This window comes from Hibiscus syriacus, unplaced genomic scaffold (assembly GCF_006381635.1).
Source record: "Hibiscus syriacus cultivar Baekdansim isolate YM2019G1 unplaced genomic scaffold, ASM638163v2 tig00110221_pilon, whole genome shotgun sequence".
Classification (NCBI taxonomy): domain Eukaryota; kingdom Viridiplantae; phylum Streptophyta; class Magnoliopsida; order Malvales; family Malvaceae; genus Hibiscus; species Hibiscus syriacus.
In genome coordinates, this window is record NW_024062635.1 from 3,292,106 (window position 1) to 3,315,583 (window position 23,478).

Consider the following 23,478-nt stretch of genomic DNA (forward strand, 5'->3'; position numbering starts at 1 on the left):
CACTGAGGTTATTTTCTCTTGTTTTAATTAATTCTTTTGCCTTTTGTTTTCGTCTGCGTTTGAGATCCTACGCGATCTTTTTTGGAAAGATTTGAGGTTGTTTGCTTTTAGATTCGGGAACTAAATACTCACTCGTCGTTTTACTGATTTGATCTGATTCGGATTTCGAAGCTTCTGTTTTGAGATAGACTGTTCAGTCTCTAGATTGAAAGATGGATCGTTTAGCTGCCATCAGCGAAGAACTAGCGGAGATCGACGGACAAATCACTGATATTCTTCGAGCTTTATCATAAAAATTTAATTTCTGAGGCTTTTACTTGTTTATGCAATGACATTGTAGATTTCAGTCAGATTCTACTGATATGAACATTGCTTCTTCTTTTTATTTCGCTGTGTTAAGAAAAGAAACGGTTCTTTTGTCAAACAAATGAGATTGTATCATCAGTTAAGGCTCTATTGGACGTAATTCGATCTCAGGCATTAAGATTTCATATGGATTATTATTTCTTCTTTAATATGTATATTGTCATTGTTTAAAAATTGTTGTATTTTCATTGCAGAAACAGATTCCAGAAACTGGAGAAGATTAAGGATGTTAATAGGCAGAGTAGGCAATTGGAAGAGCTTACCGATAAAATGAGAGAGTGTAAGAGGTATTTTTGAGACATTTACATTATGCTTAGAGGATATGTTAAGAGTGAGTCTGAATAATGATGCTTTTAGTTATTTACATTAATGAGGAGAAAAATCTAAAAATATAGCACCCTTGTTGCCTTGATCTCTCCACTAAGAATCGAGGTTCTAAGAAATTGGTCTTCCATGCTGTTGCTGGCTTGCTGTTATACGTTTACTAACAACTGTTTCTCCACCCGTTTGAATCAAACTAGTTTTTATCATCCCTTTTCAGGCTCATCAAAGAGTTTGAGAGAGTAGTGAAGAAAATTGAGAGTAGAACTGATGCAAATACACACAGGATGCTGAATGAAAAGAAGCAGTCAATGGTGATTTTTTTTTTCTGGTTTTCTAGTTAGCTCCTCTGACTTGTCATCCAAGTATCTTGTGTTCAAAATTTTCTATGTTATGGAATTGTCATGCAGGTCAAGGAGTTGAATTCGTATGTTGCTCGTAAGAAGCAGTAAGTTTATAGCACCATTTGAAGTTGTCCATTTTTTCTTTTATGGCATCATGTTTTTACTATCTATAAATAATTTATAATGCTTATGGATATTGTATATCTATTTTCAGAGTTACAAACCACTTTCCCCATCCCCTCCAAATCTCTTGTCTTTTCACTTCAAGCTTTTCTTTTGATATCCCTGCTACATTATTGCAGTACACTAAAGTTGTTATTGGTTGAAACATGATAATATAAGGAAATTACCATAGATATCATGAAACAATACTTTCGTTCACATCAATAAGCACTGATCATTTGTTAAATGTTCTGTTTCATCTTGTTGATGTGATTTCTCCTGGTTTGGCATTGTTGTTTTTGTGTTGCAGACATCAAAGCAATCTTGAGAGCAACAAACGAGTTAATCTCTTTGATGGGCCCAGTGAGGGCTTTGGGGAAGAAAATGTCCTGCTAGCTTCGTGTAAGTTTATCCACTTAATTAGTTGATTAAATTATGCCGGAGTTCAATTAGAAATTTTGTGTAAGAATATTGACATAGGTAGACATTTTTCTTCCCAAATCAGTGTTCTCTTCTGGCATGGAAAGTATATTGATGAAGCAAGTTGCAACTAATATGATCTCTTCTATTTTAATTTTTACTTTTAGGTGTGAACATAACAATTATTAATTTATTGTATAATTTAGAGTGATTATCTAATTGTGGGGATTGTTTGGTGCGCAAGTAATTTTGTGCTACTGCTAGAGTGTATGTTGTCAAACACACTCAATAGGCAAGGTCTGAGAAAGCTTGATAAAGAAATCTGCAATCACTTGTTTTAACACTATCTTTTTGTTATACTGAGAAGGAATAGTGTGAACTTTACAATATAAGAAATCAGTAGAATGTTGTAACGTTGATTCTTTTTAGGAAGTATTATTATTGTTTTAGAAATATCAGTTCTATTATTATCTTTTAGGGAAAATATTAAGAGATTTTATTTATATTATTAGAAGACCTTTTTAGCAGGCTTGTTTGCTATTTTTTTTATATAGAAAGCATTATTTTTATTAAAAATAGGAAATATTAAGAATTACAATGAAGTCTTATAAGCATAACTGTAAACTAAAATATAACTAAGACATTTTTTTTATAAACATTGACATGAAAAAACTAGTCATCTAGAACACAATGACTAAAAAAGGAACATGTTAAAAAATCTAACCAAAAAGCTCAAACAAAATATAGTTACGAACAAATCTGACTGCTTTGACAAACAGACCACAAAAGAGAATGAAACTATTGAAAGACTACCGATAAACCGTAAATAAAAGTCGAACGAAGTGAGAAAACTATCCATAAACGCAAATCGCATATCCAAATCAATCCAAGGGTTCAAAGCATTAAATATCAGCATGATAACAAATAAGCACATCATTAGGGGTGTTCATTTGGTTAAAACGGTGGCCGACCGAACCGAAATACCCTTAACCGAATTAACATAACTTTTTTTTTCTTTAACCGTTAACCGAACTGAACTTTTTTTAAAGTATTAACCGAACCGAATAAATTTCGGTTAATTTTCGAATTAACCGAATTTTTTTAGAATTTTAGAATTTAATATTTTTTAATTAAAAAACAATTTACAATTACTTTAAATAATATCTAATTAATTTGATTCAAACATTTTGCATTTAGTTTTGAGATTATTTTAATTAATTAATATTGATTGGGTTTTAAATGAGTTTTAAATGGAGTGGGCCAGCTAAGTCTCTTAATATAATTATATTTAAAGATTAATTCAGTTAATTCGGTTAATTTGGTTAATTAACCGATTTCGAACCGAATTAACCGTTAATTGAATTCCAAAAAAATCCTTAACTGTTCGCCGACCGAAGTAATTCGGTGGCCGACCGAATTAACCGAACTAATTCGGTTTGGTCGGTTAATTCGATTAAAACCGAATTTTGAACACCCCTACCATCATGATCAGTCGTGAGAATGTCCAATCTAACTATAAAAAAAAAGATAAACGAAAACAACAACCAAACGACCGAAAACATACCAATAGATAGAGAAAATCATACTATAAAAACATAGTAAAACGTGTCATAAAGATAAAATTATTAAAAAAAATAAACGAAACAAAAATAAAACAAAGACATGATATAAGAAAATAGATGAAAAATACTAACGGCAATAACCACCATTAATATTGTTGAAAACATTTTTGTGTTTCGATATAACAAATTAGTTTAAATGAATTTTAAGATTTTACAAATGATTTTTTAAGTATATTCGATTCAATTAATCGAATATCAAATTATTACTCCAAGTCTTTTAAGATCAATTTCAAACCTTACTAAATGTGTAAAATTGTGTTTTATACTTATTTTTGAAATAATTTTCACAAAGTATTTTGAACCAAAATCAAGCCTAAAATCAATTTTTCAGAGTGATGCACCGATGCACCAATCCATGCATCGATGCACCATGAATTATATTAAACATCGAATGCATTTCATGCATCGATGCACTTACCATGCACCGATGCACTAAGGATTTTATGAAAACATCGAACGCATTTGATGCACCAGCCATGCATCGATGCACTCTGGCTATTTTGAAACATCGAATGCACTTGATGCATCGATGCACTCTTAGTGCACCGATGCATTAAGGGTCCAACGGTCAAAATATTTGAATTTTACACTGATGCACCGATGCACCATGGGTATGCATCGATGCACTGACGCTCCCAACTGCTTTAATTAATTGTTTTCACACTTAAAAGGCTCTATTGACTCCACTAATCATCCCCAACGTTCAGAAGTGATTCAAGGTGTATTTAAACAAGCTTAGAAGCCATTGATCAATAACAAGAAACAACAAGCAACTATAATCAAGAGAGATTCAAAGAGAAAACATCAAACCTCAAGTTTGAGCATTTGAAGCCTATTTTTCATTCAATATTCATTTTTCTTTCAAGAACACTTATTGTGCTCAATTGTATTTATTCTTGAGTGTTCTTTCTTTGTTCTAGAATTGTGCAAGCACATTTTCCTTGTGAGGTTTTTCTTGTAAGTTTGCAAATTTGTAATCTTCTCTTTAAGAAAAGAGTGTTCTCAAGAATTAGGGTATATTCTTGAGGGAGTTGTAAGGTTATCTCTTTGGCCTCAAAAGAAAGAACAAATTAGTGAATTTGTTGGAAAATCCTTATTGTGGATAGCTAAGGTAGTGGACGTAGACTTTAGTTGATAAAGTCGAACCACTCTAAATCGCTGTGCAATTACTTTCAATTTTCTACAAAAGCTACCACTAAAATTTTTATTGCCAATTCACCCACTCTTGGCCGATTCCATCAATCGATTAACTCAACAAATATTGTTGCCGCCTTCTACAGCCAAAGAAGAAAATGGAGCTAAAAAGTTTAGGGCGGTGAGAAAAATGGTTAAGAGAATCATGGCTTGTTTGCTATTTTTAGGAAAAATATTGTGAGATTTTATTTATTAGTATTTTTTAGGACAAGCTCTTTTCCCACATGAGAGTAAAGTTGCGTTAATTATTTTTAGCTTATGTTAATTATTACTCTATTAGAAGATATCAATTTTTTATTATTTTGAGGATGTATATTAGGATATTTTATTTATTAGTGCTTTATGTTCTTATGTTTGCTCGGTAAGTCTTTTATTCAAACAAGTTATTTAACTTAGAGTCTAATTTGCATCAATAAAACTTAATTTATAATCTCTAAAAACCCTAAAGGATCTTGTTTTTTCTTTTAATGATCTTTAAGCTTTCTGTCTTTCTTTTATTCGCCGATAGGTTTCTGTCTCATCGAAGTGAGATTAAAATCTCAGTACTCATTAAAAGAGAGATCAATATCTTTTTAAATACTTTGACTTGCAAATCAACATTTTTAAATGAGAAAATAACTTCAGTGACCAAAAATGTCTTATAATATACGATTTTAACCAACTTTTTTTGGATTTGCGAAAATGACCAACAAAATCGCAATGCGAAGTCCAATTTCGCAACACAGGTTCCAAAATCGCAACGTGAATTGGTAAATCGCAACAATAATATGTAAATCGCAACACGAAAGTCAAATTCGCAACGCGAAAGTCAAATTCGCAACACGAATAGGTAAATCGCAACGATAATATGTAAATCGCAACGCGAATATTATTTTCGAATTCGAAACACAATATTAATTTCGCAACACAAATGTAAACAGTATAATCGCAAATCATAACCTAAAACCCTAAATCACAACACAATCCCATCTCCATCTCTCACTCTCTACGGCGACATCCGCCCCCATCTCCCGTGAAATCCGTCCACATATCCGGCGACCCCCTCTATCTCCATCTCTCAGAGCCACCCTCACAACCATTCACGGCCACAAATGGAAAATCAACCACCGAGGGTTAGTTTTTTTAATTATTTTTTATTTTTTATTTTTTTATTATTATTAGATTTTTCATATTTAAATTGATGATAAATTTACTGGTAATTTCAATAATAGATTAACCATTTCACTTAGATTGCTTAGTAAATTCATTCGGTTTTTGTCTTTAACCATGTGAAGTTAATATTTGCCTTTGTTTTGTCTTTTGGTTGAAGTAATGCAATTCATTCAAGTTTCAATTTGCAGAAGAATAGTTTTTGAAACTTAAATTCGCAACATGAAAATGAAAATCGCAATGCGAAAATGAAAATCGCAACGTTGCGAAAATGAAATTTGCGTTGCGATTTTCATTTCGCGTTGCGATTTTCATTTCGCGTTGCGATTTTCATTTTCGCGTTGCGATTTTTATTTTCAGAAACTACTCTTCTTCTGCAAATTGAAATTTGAATGAATTGCTTACTTCAACCAAAAAACAAAGACAAATACTAACTTCACAGTGTTGCAAATTTAAGTTTCAAGAATAAAATACTACTCTTTATGTTGTCCTTGCACCTGCACTAAACCTATATGTTGTCCTTTTATGTTTATATAAGTGCTTACTTCTGGAATGTTATCTGATGTATTTTGTGAACTATGATAGAATAATGAATACCGTGCTAGTTTGAAACATATTTGGCTTTGTTTTCACTATTTAATATCATGTCTGTTTATAGTGTATGTTTTTGGTATATCTAACTTGGTAGGTTATTATTGTTTTTGTTAGGAATTTTTTTCGGCTGCATTGACTCTAAGGAATAAATTAAGCCTAGCCAAAACAATTGTTATGACACTTACACCTGTACAAAGAAAATTGTTTGAGGATACTTGCTTCGGACCATGGCTGAAAGTACAACATACAGGTGGAGATGCTATGTTGGTCCATTTGTTTCTTCAGACCATGACTAACGATCTACCCGAGAGGATACAACGTGGTGATGAAGAGATATGGTTTCATTTTTCACCGGCACCGGTGTATACTTGTTTTGGGAAGGAGGAGTTTTGCTTAATCACTGGTCTACGCTTCGGACACGATGAAGTAGGTCGGTACACTAGTCATATCGCCCGCCCATCATGGTTATATCAGGTTTTTCATGAGCTGGCAAAGGCGAAGCCCAGTTTACACGTCGACGACTTGAAAAGATTACTTCTCCGAGGTGGTTTTACTCAGATGGATGACCTCGATGTTGTCCGAGTATGCCTTTTATTACTTTTGCATGCCGGCTTTTTAGGCAAAGAGGGCAGACAACCTATTTCTGAGGACCTAATATTATTGGTAGAGGACCTAAATGCATGGAACGTGTTTCCGTGGGGTTCATATCTATGGAAAGCTACCTAGAAAAAGTTGTCGTCTTCCTTTGAGGACCGAAAAAGTTTGTGTGGCCATGGTTCCAAATACACATTGGCAGGCTTTATTTGGTCCTTTAAGGTAACAATTTCTATATAATGTTTCCAAAATTATAATTAATTATTTAACAATTACTAATGTTTGTGTATTATATTGTTTGTACATTTGGATATTTGAGGCTTTTCCCAGCATGCAGACATATACAATCAAAAAGTCAAATGATATTCCTAGGGCTATTTCCTGGATGAGGAAGCGGCGGTTGGATTGGGAAGAGTTACTACCATATACGAAAATGAATAATGTAAGTTAACACAAATACTACCATATATAAACAACTTATTACTAGTAGACGTTTAACTTTGTTTGAGTTTTTATATTGTTAGGAGGCCAACTATCCATTACAGAGGGTGACACCCACAGAGGCTGAGCTTGCCACTGATTGGTGTCAAGCTAGTAAGCGATTTTTTGATGGCACGTATGATGAGCACCCCCCACTTCGAGAGCCATCACCTGATCGAGCCGATTCTACAGCTCGACACCCAGAGCCATCACCTCAACAACTAGAGCCATCACCTATTCTATCACATCATCGAGCCCCTTCTCCACCATCACCTCATGATAGGCGACCGAAAAAGATGCCATGACATTTATCTCCCTGTTCTCCACTTCCACGGGATGAGTTAGGGGAGTTATGTAATGAGGTCAATGCTTTACGTGAAGAGGTCGGTACTTTACGTGACGATAATTGTGCAGGACGTGATGAGGTGTGGTCTTTACGTGGTGAGGTAGAGGTTTTACGCGATGACAATGATGCTTTACGTGGTGATGTATTTACTTTACGTGATGAGGTAGCCGCTCTATATGAGATTGTTGCATCGTTGTAGAATGAGGTTTATACTCTACGCAATGAGGTAAGTTTGTTTAATACTATACTAAAAATGCAAATAACATTTTTTCGGCATTATTTATTTGTTTATTTACTAATTTTTGTATTAATTTATTTTTAGCGGCCCGATAAAGTAGATGCTTTACGTCGGGTTTTTCTTGCACGACGGGGTTCATGCATCAAACGTCGTGAACGTGTCATTACGTCTCTGTTCACACCAATAGTGCCAAGACTCCGTAAGAAGAAGCCCGAAGCACCTGTCATCGTTCAAGAGGCCTCTCCTATCGTTCAAGAGGCCCCTATCATCCTTCAAGAGGCCCCTCACACAGTTCAAGAGGCCCCTGTCATCGTTCAAGAGGTCCCTCCTACAGTTCGAGAGCCCGATTCACATGGCATAATATGTCGACATATTGATAAACCCCCTCACGTGCCTGACATGATGGATGGGAGTTGGCTTTCGTATGAGTTACCGGTCAGTACCATTCTGGTATCTGAAGTGGAGAGGAGAACATTACCGGACATAATTCTGGATAATACCCTTTGGGCTAAGATCGCAGTTGATTTTTATCTACATGAGCGGAGCCAGGGGTGTTACGCTGACATATGCAAACTCTATGATGATATGCATTTGTTTCTTGATCAGTCTTGGTGGGGTGTGTTATTAGGGGTTGAAGACAATAGCTATTTCGAAGGGGGGTAAGTCTTATATTCTTCTTATATTGCATCTTGATTAATTTTTTATTTAAATTTATGAAATTCACTAATATATGTATTTTTTTATAAAATAGCATATTGATGCATGGGTGTCACTTCTTCTGATAATAAGGAAATTGAAGAAAATAAAAAATACGCGATGGACTATTATGCCGACGTCTTTTCACGTAGCTCACTTGAAGGATCAGATCCACACTTCATACGTGTTGGATAATGGAAAAGTTAAACTTTATCCTGCATGGTGGGAGGTCGATAAGGTTAGTATTTATTTTTGAATATTTTAAAGGTGTTCATAAATAAATTTTTGATGTGCGCAATTGATAATTATTATTTATGATTGCAGGTGTTTATCCCTGTTTTGGAACGTCGTTATTGGCTTCTCGTCGAGCTTCAGCTCCCATCCCTGAAGACAATGGTATATGACATCATGTTGAATTACATACCATTGTTTGATTTGAGAGATATTATTTGTAAGGGATGAAGCGCTGATTTGGCTAAATACTTGGATGCGATTGATTATTGGATTAATTCTGGAAACAAGAAGCCAAAGAAGTTTAAACTTACAATGATCAGAGACGAGACCGCGCTACAACAAACGCAGGGAGCTAGAGGGGATTATGGTCCTCTCGTATGCATGTGCTTGGAACGTTTGACGACATGAAGTAAACATTTTCTACCTCTCACAGATAGAGATAGAGGTGCAGTAGGCTTGTGGTTTCGACATTTTATGGCTAGAACGATATATGCGAGACGCTGCCTACCTGCATCCGCGTGCTGAAAGTATACATAAACAATTGGTAAGTTTGAGAAAGTGTTGTTAACATATATACTCTTTGTTGGTTTGAAAATGTTTGGTTAAGTACCTAGAATGAATTTGTTGTTTGTTGGTTTTAGATATGTAGAAAGTGTTGTTTGAGCAAATATTTTGTTTCTGCAGGTTAATCCTGATCATGAAGTGAGCTGCATGAAATTGATGTATTTGTGCATAAAAAACTGTCTGGGGTACACTTTTTTTTGCTTGTTTAATTGATTTGTAAAAGTTGATTTGTTTAATTGATGAGGAAATAACAATTATTTTTTGCTTGTTTAATTGATTTGTAAAAGTTGATTTGTTTAATTGATGTGTAAATAATTCTTATTTTTTGCTTGTTTAATTGATTTGTAAAAGTTGATTTGTTTAATTGATTTGTTGTTTGATTTCACTTTGCATTATATTGAAGGCAAAAAAGACCAGAAGGTACACTTTCGCAACGCGAAAGTCAAAATCGCAACACGAAAGTCAAATTAGCGTTGCGATTTTGACTTTCACGTTGCGAATTTGACTTTCACGTTGCGATTTTGACTTTCGCGTTGTGAATTCAAGGAAAACACCTTTTAAAAAAATATATCAGACAACAATATGATAAGTGTAAATAAGAATTATTTTTTTGTTTAATTGATTTGTTGTTTAATTTCACTATGTATTATGTTTAAGGCAAAAAAGACCAGAAGGTACACTTTCACAACGCGAAAGTCAAATTCGCAACGCGAAAGTCAAATTCGCAACACGAAAGTCAAAATCGCAACGCAAAAGTCAAATTCGCGTTGCGCTTTTGACTTTCACGTTGTGAATTTGTCTTTCTAAACAATCACAATGAGAATTTGATTTTCGCGTTGCGAATTCAAGGAAAACACCTTCAAAAAAAAGATAACAGACAACAATCTGATAAGTGTAAATAAGAATTGTTTTTTTTGTTTAATTAATTTGTTGTTTAATTTCACTCTGCATTATGTTGAAGGTAAAAAAGACCAGAAGGTACACTTTCGCAACGCGAAAGTCAAAATCTCAACGTGAAAGTCAAAATTGCAACGCGAAAATCGCAACGCGAATTTGACTTTCGCGTTGTGAATTTGACTTTCGCGTTGCGATTTCAAGGAAAACACCTTCAAAAAGATAACAAACAACAATCTGATAAGTGATAACAATTGAACAGATCATAGCAATGTTCAAACTCAAGTTACTAATGCATGTCTAACTGAAAATGTATGCATTCACACATAAAATACACATAATACAACGTTTGCATTTAAAAATCACCTAAGTTAATAAGTCCCAAAAGGTGAAGTCGGTTGTGATTGGGATTTTGATTTTGATTTCCTTTTTCTTGGCATCATATGAGCTTTATATTTTGATGAGGATTCATATTTTGCTAGAGGAAAAGATGATTGTGATGGCACTGGTGATCCACAGGTCAACCTTGTATGACCACTTTCCTTGCACCGACTACATATTGATATCCTCTTCTCTTCACCCTTAGACGGCATACGATCATGATTTTTTGGTCGACCAGGTAGCCTGCTGTCCATGACTGGTGCCAAAACTATTTGTAAGTCATATGATATGTCCTACTCAGAAAGATATGGAATAGGGTAGACAATCTCGGCATAAGTCTGTCGATATACTTCTGTAGTGTAGAAATCCATAGCGTATGCTCTTGAATCATCTTGGTTTAGATGAAGAGCAACTTTTATAACATGGCCACACGGATAACCAGATGTTTTCCATTTCATACAACTACAAGTCTTTGCATTTAGATCGACAAGCCCATTTAAGTTATTATACAATACTTCAAACAACGTGTTTGAACATGGTTTAACTCTCCATGAAGTTGACTTCACAACACATTTCGTTATCTTTTTTTAGTCCATGGTGTAACACGACGTTCCAATGTTCATGTTAATTTAAATAAATAATACTTAGTAAAATATTTAAATTAAATATGATAAGTTACGAATTTAAAGAAATAATACCTGCATGGTTTCTTTTCTTGTAGTACAATTGTTGAATAGAGGCTCGAAAAAACTCCATTAACATAGTAATGGGTAATTTTCGGGAATGAAGACTTAGAACATTGATTGATTCTGAACTATTAGACGTCATGAAACCATACATTTCTCGAAGTTGATGTACTCTTGACCATCTTTCAAACCCGACATCTTCTAGTGTTTGAGCACATTGAGGCAAAACACGTCTTAAACAATTTATATGCTTATTAAAATCCACTTCCCAATAAGCTTTTACAGCCTTCCAGTATGTCCATTTGTGATTTTTTATACCAGCAGACATTGATTTTAGATTTCTGTACAAATGAACACCACAAAGTCCATGAAAAGCATATGGGAAACACCTTCTAACAGCGTTGTCAATTGAGTTTGCCCTATCGGATATGATTGTTAGATTGCTATAGAACCTATGCAATCCCTAAGATGCCCCATAAACCATGTCCATGAATCAGAGGTTTCAGATTTGCCAACCCCGTAAGCTATTGGCAGTATCCCATTGTTAGCATCCATGGCTACTGCTAATAAGTTTACTCCAAGGTATTGACCTTTCAAATGTGCTCCGTCAACTATAATAACTGGGCGCATGCAAGTAATAAACGAACGAATCTACAAAATAATATACACAAGAAATATAATCATTTAAATGTGAAATGCATGTAACTAACAAAAATAAGTCAACAAAATTATATTGATTTACTAATCGCAGCGCTAATGGCGATAAATAGCGACTTAAAGCGTCCATCTCTATCTGTTTTGATATGAGTTACCGACCCAAGATTTTTCAACTTTAAATTGTGACAATAAGCCAGGAGTTGGGCAAACGATGCTTCTGGCGACCCCCTCAACAATTCCAAGGCATAACATTTGGCTCTCCAAGCTTGAGAATATGAGATACTAATCTTGAACCGAACATTCATATCAGTCATAATTTCATGTCCCCGATATACCCTACCATTCAAAAACATCAACTCAGCCAAAAAACCACCAAACACCTTTTTGTTTTCCTGTCTATGGTGAGGAAAAACTTGGGTTCTTGAACATGTATGTTTATCAATAAAAGTCCTAACTTGAAACATTTCACAATCTTTTATCCTCTTTGCAATCATATGCCACGTACAGTTTTTGTCAATCATACACTTTGTTTCGAAACGATCTTTGCTTGATTTGTTAACTTTTAGTTGTTAGCCATCTTCCACACATTTCGTATACAAAGCTATCTTCAAGTCTTCCTTTGTATCAAAACAATCATCTTTCTTGATACAAATAACTTTTGTGTAACAATCAACTGCTATCTTTACCAACTCTTCTTCAGGTATCTGAAGTAATTCTGACATATTCCAGTTATACTCCCGTTGTATTTTCTTCTTTTTCTTTTCTCCGGGGAATTATTCTTCTTCTTTTTCTTCTTCAGGGTTATATGAATTACAGAATGGATGTTCAACATGTTCATTCACAGTCGTAACTTCCTCCTCATTATCATAAACAACATCTTCGAATGCAGCGGCTGTTTCATCATCAAAATTCAGGTATTGACCAATATCAAAATCATTACACGCATGGTTTGTTTCTTCTTCTGAAACATCATCAAAATCCGAGTATTGACCAAGATCAAAGTCCAAGTATTGACTAAGATCAAATTTCGAATACTGACTAGTACTCACAATTTTTTCTATTGGCTCATCATCGTCTAACTGGTCAATACAAAAATCGGAATTTGGTGCTGAAAGTTGATTGGGATTTGGATTAGGGAAAGGTTGTGGGTTTTGAGATTGTGTTTGATATTGTGTTTGGTATTGGAAATGTGGTGAAACAAAATTTTCTTGGTGATGAAATTGTGGTGGAACTATTAAATTTTGAGGTTGATAACAACGATGTACATTGTGAGCACCATAAAGTGGGGTTGAAGCACTTAGTTGATTACTACCCGCTAGTGACCCAACTTCACTACTTCTAGGTTCAACAACATACAATGTAACATCATCTTGCGAAACACTAATGTAAGCAATGAATCGTTCAACATCTTCATTGTCAGTTAACAAATAAACTTTACCTTTTCTCTGATAAGATAGCCTAAATCCACTTAGAGGCTCTAAATTCAATTTATTTGCAACACGTAACATAAGAGTTTCATAAGTTAACTTTTTTAATGACAGTTTTAGTTGAAGATTCATGGGTAAAGGCATATATTGTAAAACACCATGAACATTCTCCCACGACCCTCCAAAACATAAATCTATCCAAACATGATCAACATTAGGTGATTTCATTCTACAAATTGTAAATTAATTTACTAAACAAACGAGCTATAAACTAGATATCATCACTAACTTTGAGAAAAACATACCTTTATTAAGTTGATAGTTGATAATTTGGGAGAGAAATCATTGAAAAATTATATAGAAATAAAATTATGTAAAAAAAATTAGAGATGGGGAAGGATGTCGTTGGATATTGGAACGGATGTCGCCGGAGAGAGTGATAGATAGAGATGGAATGAGTTGCGATTTAGGGATTTAGGTTATGAGTTGCCGCTGCTGCGTAGTTTATATACCCAAAACATTTGTGTTGAGAAAAAAAAGTTGTTGCGAAATTAAAATTCATGTTGCGAATTCAAAAATCGAGTTGCGAAATCAAAATTCGTGTTGCGATTTAAAAAATCTTGTTGTGAAAAGAAAACTTGTGTTATGAAAAATAAATTCGCGTTGTGATTTTGGAAAATCGCATTGCGATTTACATATTATCGTTGCGAATTTGACTTTTGCGTTGCGATTTTAACTTTCGCGTTGTGAATTTGACTTTTGTATTGCGATTTTGACTTTCGCGTTGCGATTTACCTATTCGCATTGCAATTTTGGAACCTGTGTTGCGAAATTGGACTTCGCGTTGCGATTTTATTGGTCATTTTCGCAAATCCAAAAAAAGTTGGTTAAAATCGTATATTATAAGGCATTTTCGGTCACTGAAATTATTTTCTCTTTTTAAATAAAGGTTATTTGAATAGAGGACTTATCTAGCAATCAATCTTATTAAGGAAAAACTTCTAATGCTATAAAATGCTAATAAATAAAATATAATAATATTTCTACTAAAAAATAATAATAAATATCTTCTAAAACAACAATAATACTTCTTAAATTAACTTAAAAATAATTAATGTAACAAATGTCAGTAAGAGCTTATTCAATGGATAAAACGTATTTTATAATCTGTATGGCACTGTCAATTTCTAGACGTCATGTGTAGGTATGATCTTCCAAATATTTGTAAAGAAAAACATAAAAAATTAGGCATATCCATATCTGATACTCTTGAGTATGGGTAACATAGGTTGTTCTTGACTCTTTCACATTGATGGTTGGCTTGATGTTGGAATTTCCACTGGAAATAATGTATAGATGTCGATTTCTTCTTCAATTTTGGACTGTTTTTCTCGCTGTTATGCAGCTATGACAAATCACATGCTAATGGATAAAGGAAACCAAATGATGGATGAGACTGATCAAGCCATTGACAGGGCTAAGAAGGTTGTAGTACAAACTTTTTCTGCATTAGATTTGGTTAACATGTACTGCATCTTCCTCAACCGACAAATAATTCCTTGCATTTAGAGCTTTGGTTCTTTGAAGTTTCATTTTATGTTTTTTTTTTTTTATTTAAAAAGAAAAGTGGCAAAAAGTCTTGGGATGTAATACCTAAATGGTAGACTAAATTCTTCCTGTCCCTTGTTCTTAATAGGTTGTCCAAGACACTGTTGATGTTGGAACAGATACTGCTGCAGCTCTCAAGGCTAACTTGAAAGCATTAAGAAGTATCAACACCATAGGCTATATATCTCAAGTTCAGCTAACTGGTTTACTCTAGTTTGATATTCAAACTAAGAAACTTTTTTTTCCTCATATTTAGACCGAACAAATGAGCAGTATAGTTAATGAGCTGGATTCTATCATTTTTTCAATGAAAAAAGCATCCAAATTGGTCAAAGAATTTAGTAGGCAAGTAAATCTCTGAAACATCCACTTCTTCCAGTAATCAAATACTTTGTCTTGTATTCAACTCTATTTACGAAGTTCATTCAATTTTTCTGCATAGATTGCCACTGATAAGTGCATTATGACAATGTTGTTTCTCATTGTTATGGGTGTCATAACCATCATCGTCGTCAAGGTGCTACTCTTTTTCTCTTGTCTCCTTCCTCCATTTATCACTGAACTAAAGTTTCTTGCTTTGGTACGAAAGATGGAAAAGAGTTGGGATCGAAAATTTGTTAAGCTACAAAGCAAGAAAATGATTATGAATCTTAGCCGTTTGGTTAACAAATTTTCTCAGCTCGTGAATCCGAAGAATAAGGACATTCCGGATATTCCAGGACTAACACCACCTGCGATGAGCCGACGGTTGCTTGGGTATCCTAATTGAAGAATTCGAATGAATTACCAGATGAATGTGTCGGGATTATCCGCAGCAACTTTGAATTGAAGTTTGAAGCCTAAACGGCCATATACCCCTGGTGGTTGTCAATGTGGAGAACTGATGTCATAGTAATAACCAATGAAGAGTTCTGAAGAACTTGCCATGGACTAAACCCCAGCTGTTATTTTTTTTTGATTCGTCGACTTGAATAGAAGGAATTGTCACATTTGACAGCATCCTTGAAATAAAACGGGTTGCTTCTGTTTTGCCAAAATTATTCATATTCATGTTCGTGATTACGACACAATCAACCACAGATTCAACAGTTCATAATTAAACATGGAAAAGAAAAAAGGTCAAATTTGTGTCTGATAAAGTAGTCTGAATATGTTTAGGAAATTAATAAAGAAAGCAGGTACGAATCTTCGTGTTGACCTGGTTGCGTGAGACGTGTAGAACGGATGAAAAGGTACACCCCTTGCTGTTGAAAATATTGCATGCAATTAAAAATCCTTGCTAATTGCTATCTAATAAATCCACGTGAGATTTAAAGAAACCAAACATAGCGCGGCATACAATAAGCTTCTTTTTACTGCCACGGTTAGTTTTTAATTCGAAAAAAAACTAATAATTAATCAATTCTATTTTCTTTACAAAAATAGTCAATTCCAAAATTTTTATTCTAATTTTGAGTTTGGATGTATAAAATTCAGATAACTGAAAATTTAAGTAATATTATTTTGATTTTTAGTTAAATAGTTTGATTATTTTATGATTTAATTTTAAATTTTTTTAACCTGTCAAGTGACTTTAAAAGTTAAAAGGAGTATTGTTCGTCCTAAAGGTCTTGGGTTCAAGCAACTGTGTCTGTAGGATGTGTATGTTTTGTTAATAGTTAAAGAAAGATTCTGAACATATATTATCTTATACTCACCGTATGTTATTAGAAAAATAGTTTCATTGTTTATTTAATTCTCCTTTGTTTTAAGTCATTTTTTTACTAAATTTGAACTATACATTACTAAATAATAGTAGAATACTTTCAATTCCTCTTGTCAATAACATATTTATCTTTTTAATTTAGTCTTTTAATTTTATATTTTATTTAATTAATCCTCCAATGATAACTCCTTGCAAATTCTTTATTTATTGTACTCCCAATAGTATTTTATTATCAAAATTAAATTATAAACACAACATATTTAGAGAGTATTTGATTTAGTAAATAATAATTTAAATTTTACTTACACATGTAAAAAATATATGAATATATGTGTCATATATATAATTAAATAGAATTATTTAAATTAAAATCACCCAATATTATAAATATTTAAATTTAAATTTAAACAAAAATTCAAATAATTATATTAACGCAAAATTTTTTTAACTTGACGTCACTCGAGTGATAAATATTCATCTCAATCCCCATCCATTCATTATTCATTTGTAGAAATGTGAAAATTTTGCTTTCTTAATTTGTTTCATGTCCCCGCAGTTACAAATTCAATGTCTTCTCTCATTCATGAATAATGTCCTGTCTTTTTCATTGCACCCTTTTCCCTCCTCTAGGATTGAGAAAGGGCATATTTGGTTAATTTTACTGTTCCTTGTCTTGTTTTTACCCTGTCTTTTGATTTAAATTCAGCCCTGTTCTATTGTATTTTCACGTCTATCCTCTATACTTGGTTCACGCCATCTGTCATCTAGTGTTCTCCACCATTTTACACCCTTTGCACCTAGACTCGTCTGGCTCCATTTTATGTCTCTAAATTCAGTTTTTTTTCTTGGGTTCTTCTTTTCTCTTTGATGATGATAACTTAAATGTGTGAGGGAAATGCTGCAGTTGTTTGATAGAACAAATTTGAGGAAAACATTTTTGTTCTGATAAAAAGTTAACCTTAGAAATGAAGTGTTTCTCAATCTTCATCAAGAACAAATCAAAGAACAAGAAGAGAGAATCAAGGACTGCTCCTGAATCGAGAAACCAAGCTAAATCGGACAATTCAGAACCGAGTTCTTTGCCAACCCCAAGGAGCATACCGGAGCTGTACAAAGAAAAAGAGCATAATCTGAGAGTTTTCTTTTTGCAAGAGTTGAGGGATGCAACCCATGGTTTCAACAAGATCTTAAAGATCGGCCAGGGTGGCTTTGGTGGTGTCTACAAGGGAACAATTAGCCCTCTAAATGGTCCAGGTGAACCCATAGTTGTTGCTATCAAGAGGCTCAACACCCAAGGTTTACAGGTAAATTGTTGCAAAAACCATTCCCTTTCTTTAAATCAAATTTGTCATAGTAACTGAACAAAGATTTCATAGGAATTTGCAACAAATGCGATGGATTGGTCATGAAATTCTGCACTAAGATGGTGATCTTTAGTGATGTGAATGTTGTAATGATACAAAGTAATCTAAGGCAAAGTGACAGTGTATTGAATTCTTGCTTTGGACCATTAGAATGTCACTTTATTTTGAGAACTGGTCAAAGTAATGATTGTGTTTTTGGTAACCTCATGTAGGGTCATAAGGAATGGCTTACGGAGGTTCAATTTCTCGGTGTCGTTAACCATCCGAACCTGGTGAAACTTTTAGGATATTGTTCCGTTGACAGTGAAAGAGGGATTCATCGATTGCTGGTGTACGAATTCATGCCGAACTGGAGCTTAGAAGATCATCTTTTCAACTTTTAGGATATTGTTCCGATGACAGTGAAAGAGGGATTGGAAGTCAAGGTACATTCTTCTTTTATTCAGATGACTCCCACCAACAGCACTGTAAACCCGAAAATAAATTCCGGGTTCCCCTTCTTCACTTCACTCACCATTACAACTAATGCACTTAATTTACCTCATTGTTTGATTACATCGGATAATCTCTAATCTTATCTGCCTTGTGTTACTTCGCAAGGTGATATCGAGATTTCAAGTCCTCAAATGTGCTCTTGGATGAAAGTTTTAAGCCAAAGCTCTCGGACTTCGGGTTTGCAAGGGAAGGGCCCTCAGGGGATCTTACTCACGTATCCACTGCAGTAAGTATATCTCAGCTATCCGAGTATGTGCTTAATGAATTTTTACTCAGTTTAGTGTCTGCAAAAGCATCTCCATTGCATCCTTGCTGGCCACTATGCACTGACCATCAATATCTTTAGTGGTGTTGGTGCATTTGTAGCACCAATATAGCTCTTTTAGCTGTTTGCACCTTTTCTTTTCGTTAAAGGTGGTCGGAACATACGGATACGCCGACCAGGAATATGTGAAAACTGGTCATCTCACTATCCAAAGTGATGTATGGACTTTTGGGGTGGTACTTTACGAGATCCTCACAGGGAGGCAAGTGGTGGAGAGAAACCGGCCAACATCGGAACAGAAGCTTTTAGATTGGGTGAAGCAATTCCCTCCTGAAAGTAAAAAGTTCAGCATGATAATGGACCCTCGACTTAGAAACAGTTATTCTTTGAGAGCAGCTCAAAAGGTTGGGAAGTTGGCCGATAGCTGCCCAAACAAAAATGCCAAGGAAAGACCAACAATGAATCAGGTGGTAGAGAGCTTGAAGCAAGCAATACAAGAATCAGAAGAAGGAACCTCTTCAGTCAACAAGGCTCCCATTACGTTCTCATCGAGAAACGGCGGACGGAGATTGAAATAAGGTTTGGTATAAGTGCATTTCTGATCAGCTCTTTAGCAGATAGCCAATCAAGATAGCTTATACTTGTGACTAATCATATATATTGATGCATTCAACTCATTTTTGCAAGACTTTTGGTGTTGGCCATCCCATCGGACGAGGCAGTGCAGAAAAGGACGGATTCTTTTCAGCATAAAGAATGCTTGCAAATCAGAGCAGCCATTGGAAGTTTTTGTATGGATTAAATTGACACTTGAAAGAAATAATAATGGTAATAAAGAGGGCATTGTTTGCTGATTTTTTTTTTTAGTTCATCATTTCGGCCACTATGGTAATAAAAACTAAAATATAATGTTGCCCCAGATAGAGTGAAATCTCCATATTATTTACGGATATGTAATGCTTTTATTGTGTTTTTGACCCATCTGCTACTTTGCTATATAATGCAAAAATTCATGGTGTACATCGACTCTGTACATAGTTTCTATACAAAAGCAGCCTCCTTTTTCTCAACATTATTGTCTTGGAGAAACCCAATGTAAAGATTTGTTCCCTGGGTGTCGAACCCGGATATCTTTCTACCTCCTTCGGACATGTTCTTCACAAATTCCACCAAATGCCTCCAGTTGTCCCCTTCAAACAACCTTCTGTTCATTCTCAAATACGTAAATGCACTCAAACCATTGCCAAAATCCGATATACTGGTGGCCAAAACCTGTGCATATCCACCAGCATCGTACCTCTCCAGTGCATTTTCTCCGGCAAGTTCAATTCCAGCAAGTGAAGTTGAAAACAACTCCATGTTTACTAAACATTTTTGCTATTGGGAGGTAACCATCATGGTATCTGGTATTATAGTACCCAGCTGTTAGTTCAGCAGCATGAGACCTTGTTCCGTAGTGCCAAAGAATTCCGGCAACCTTTGCCGATAGTTTCGCTCCTGTTCCATGGAATGCTCCTTCTGCGGCTGCGAGTGTTCGGTCTCCGTGTTCGAGTAGCTGCCTGGAGTACCCATTGTAGGAAAAAGTACCCGTACTCGGTGTTCCATGTTCCATCTCTCTTGAAAAACCCAGTTTCTTCCGGAATTTGCTTGTAATGGCCCGAATCATGTGGACCGCCTTTTCCCCAGTCTTTGTTCCCCAGGGCTTCGGCTGCTGCTTCAAGTGAAGCTCTCATGTACTGCGAGTTAAAATTTTAAGTTTGTTTAAATTAGATATATTACTCAAAACATAAATAAAACAGAAACTTCCTCTAGTTCATCAAATTTACCTTATCATAGCACTGAAACTTTCCAATTCCAGGAAATTTCCATGTTCCATTACTTTCCGGATAAGACGGGTATCTCAGTTCCCCACAAGGTCCCATCCCCACTTGAATTTCCTGAAATAGAGTTTCCCAGAAAATGAATAAAAGGGCAAAAAAACTTGATATTTGATGTTTTTGATATTATATACATTTTGGGTAGGCGTCAGTGGTCCATCATTTGGATGGATTTTACACACACAAAAAAAAAGCATGAATAGGAACATGAAATGATACTGACACCTTTGTAGTATCTTTTTTTCTCTCTTATATCCATTCATATACAGAAGAATGTTAACTAGTTTCTTATGATATTTAGTTAACAACACTTTTTATCGTTATTTTTACTGTTCTATCAGTATTTTCTGTCCTATCTGCTCTAGATCTTACAGTAAACTAGAATTTCATAAATAATTTACTGTTTCAATTAGTAGGATGAGATTTTTACCACAATAACTCGTCCCAAGTAATCTCTGAACCTCTCACGGAAGCTCCTCATGTAATCTGTGTAAGCTTGAATTGGTGTTCTTCCTCTGAGTACAGGAACCGAGTCACATCCCAAGGATATGTACTCGGGATTCCTCCGCCCCGATTTATCAGTGTAGACAAGGTCCGAATCTTTGCTGATTTCTTCAAGCACCCATGGAGGCAACGGAATACTAAACATTCAAATAAAACATTTCAGGATGAGTCAAATATAATTGGTTCACATAAGATTAGAAAAAGACAGAAACTAACTGAAACATTTATTAAGAATCTAACTTTTAGAATAAAGTACGTAATATTCTAAATTGATGTCGAAAATATATTATATTCTTCTTGACAAATCATGTAAATTAGAAACACAATATATACCTGCAAGAGTCTCCGATATTGCCACCGCACTGATGAAATGACATGACAACTTGGAGCTTCAGGCCATTGATGCAGGGGATCCGAGACAGATGATGCTGAGCTGTCAGATTGTACGTTGATGGCGCTGAGATACCATGAGTTGGCAGATCAGCGCAAAGGCGGGAATTGATTGTGACATGTTCCTCATTGGGGTCGTTTTGAGTATGTTTCAGTCTTTTGGCCATAACTTTGGCTACAGGTGTTAGAATCGCGCATAAGACCCCAATCCGGAAAGCTCTTTTTGACGCGCACGCTCTCCACATTGAGCTACGCTCCATGTGGCCTTTTTTTCAACCTCAAATTCTGCCGTTTTCCCCTCCGAATCACTAGATTTAGTTATTTTTTACTATTTATGGTAATATTTCGATTGTTAATTAGGAAGTCAATTTAAATTTAGGCCGGATTTTTGGGAGATTGTTTATTTTATTTCGAATTTCAATTTAGAGTGATTTTCGGGATTTTGCTATTTTTGGCAAAATTCGAATAAAGACGATTTTTTTTGTTATAACAGTCCGGCTTGTGGACTGCTTTTGGATGGTTTTTGATTTTATAATATTTTATTAAACCCTAGAGACTTTTTTTTCTCTGGTTTTTGGGTGAATTTTCTCTTGTGAATCGTCTGTCGGAACTAGCCTACAGGATAATCACTATTCTGTCTGGCGTCAGCCATGCTTTTCGACCATTTTCACAAGCTCGACATAACCTTCCCAATTGTAATTTAAAGGTCCATCTTTCTCCAATAAACCCCACCAAGCGTCCACCATGACTCCTTCGACGCCGGCGCTCTTTAAGGCCATCAAACTGGCATTCATCGCCCGTGACTTGTTCAAGTTACCTCCTAGGGTCACCGTGTCGAGTGGCAACATCACGAAGACAGGAACCTTCGAGTTATTCTCAGCATGGGAAACCGTTGGAGCATGTAATTTATCCGTTTCTTTGATGGAGATAGTACCCTGCAACGACATGGACGTGGTGGAATTCTTTGCTCGAAGACGGTACGGTGGCTTCATCTGAGCAAAGGAAATGTTGGCTAAGAAGTCATCGGGGGTTTTGAAGCTTCTGGTTTCTTTTAGGTTGATGAAAGAATTAGAAGAACGTAATGTTAAGGCCATGTTTAGGGGAAATGAAGAGATTGGAATGAATGCAGATGGCTTACGTGTATATATAGAAGGAGACAATGCAGGTGGGCTCAGTTCTCAAAAAGTGCAGAGTCAGCTCAAGGTCACGTTATCTAAAACGCGGTCTTTCTTTAACAAAACTCGAAGATCCAGAATTGCAAATAAAAATGTGAAGCTCCGCCAGGTTAAAATATCTTGGGGAGAGAGATTTTGAACTAGTCATAGTAAAAAAAAGGGGGGTTTAAACAAAGAGTTCTAGCCTCTAATTTTTCATATTACAAATATTTGTGGCTCACAAGTTACTGGGGTTTCATTTTTTTTGGCTTTGATCGGCAAAGGATCTGGATTACAACATTGGAGAGTTTTGGTTTGCAAAAGCATGTTTAATTTTCTTTCCAAATTCCCATTGCTTGAATGCTTCTCCTGCGCAGTTCTGCCAGATTAGTTAGTTAATCTTACGGATAAGACCGTATTCGTCCACGTCAGTAATACGTGTAAGCTAGCTGAACATTGAAAAAAAATCTGACCAACGCCATTTACGAGGTTCCATCTTATACATACGAAGAAGGTAATAAAATCAAACGTTGTCGAGCAATAGCACGTGCTTTTCTTTCTGGAATCCCACATAATATTAGTATTTTAACATCCGCGTGTATGGAAGGTCTGAGACTTCTTTTGGCTTTGAACTTCGGATACCAAATAAATGGAATGCAAGTGGGGAAGTGAACACGAAGCTTTTGGACATTAAAAATGGGAGAAGAAGGGTGTGGCCAAATGGAGTACTATGAAGCATGCGTGGGT

The 23,478-nt window shown here is 35.2% G+C and overlaps 1 protein-coding gene and 2 pseudogenes across 1 annotated transcript; 2 read left to right on the top strand and 1 right to left on the bottom strand.

Annotated features, from left to right (window-relative positions):
* Window positions 1–212: 212 nt before the first annotated feature.
* LOC120114262 (novel plant SNARE 11-like) lies at window positions 213–15,746 on the top strand. Its single transcript, XM_039135228.1, has 10 exons — window positions 213–289; window positions 561–653; window positions 908–1,001; window positions 1,098–1,135; window positions 1,504–1,595; window positions 14,775–14,854; window positions 15,066–15,128; window positions 15,234–15,326; window positions 15,420–15,494; window positions 15,657–15,746. The coding sequence occupies exons 1-10, from the start codon at window positions 213–215 to the stop codon at window positions 15,744–15,746; spliced, it is 795 nt and encodes a 264-aa protein (XP_038991159.1).
* A 1,865-nt stretch (window positions 15,747–17,611) lies between these two features.
* LOC120114302 lies at window positions 17,612–19,616 on the top strand (annotated as a pseudogene).
* Window positions 19,617–19,826: 210 nt separating this feature from the next.
* On the bottom strand, window positions 19,827–22,685 carry LOC120114303 (annotated as a pseudogene).
* Between the last annotated feature and the right edge of the window lie 793 nt (window positions 22,686–23,478).

Excerpts from the sequence above, each read along its gene's own strand:
- LOC120114262 (XM_039135228.1), top strand. The coding sequence starts at position 213 with ATGGATCGTTTAGCTGCCATCAGCGAAGAACTAGCGGAGATCGACGGA. Across the intron at positions 15,129-15,233 it reads CTCTCAAGGCTAACTTGAAA|ACCGAACAAATGAGCAGTAT; the intron begins GCATTAAGAAGT and ends CCTCATATTTAG. Across the intron at positions 15,495-15,656 it reads TAACCATCATCGTCGTCAAG|CTCGTGAATCCGAAGAATAA; the intron begins GTGCTACTCTTT and ends AAATTTTCTCAG.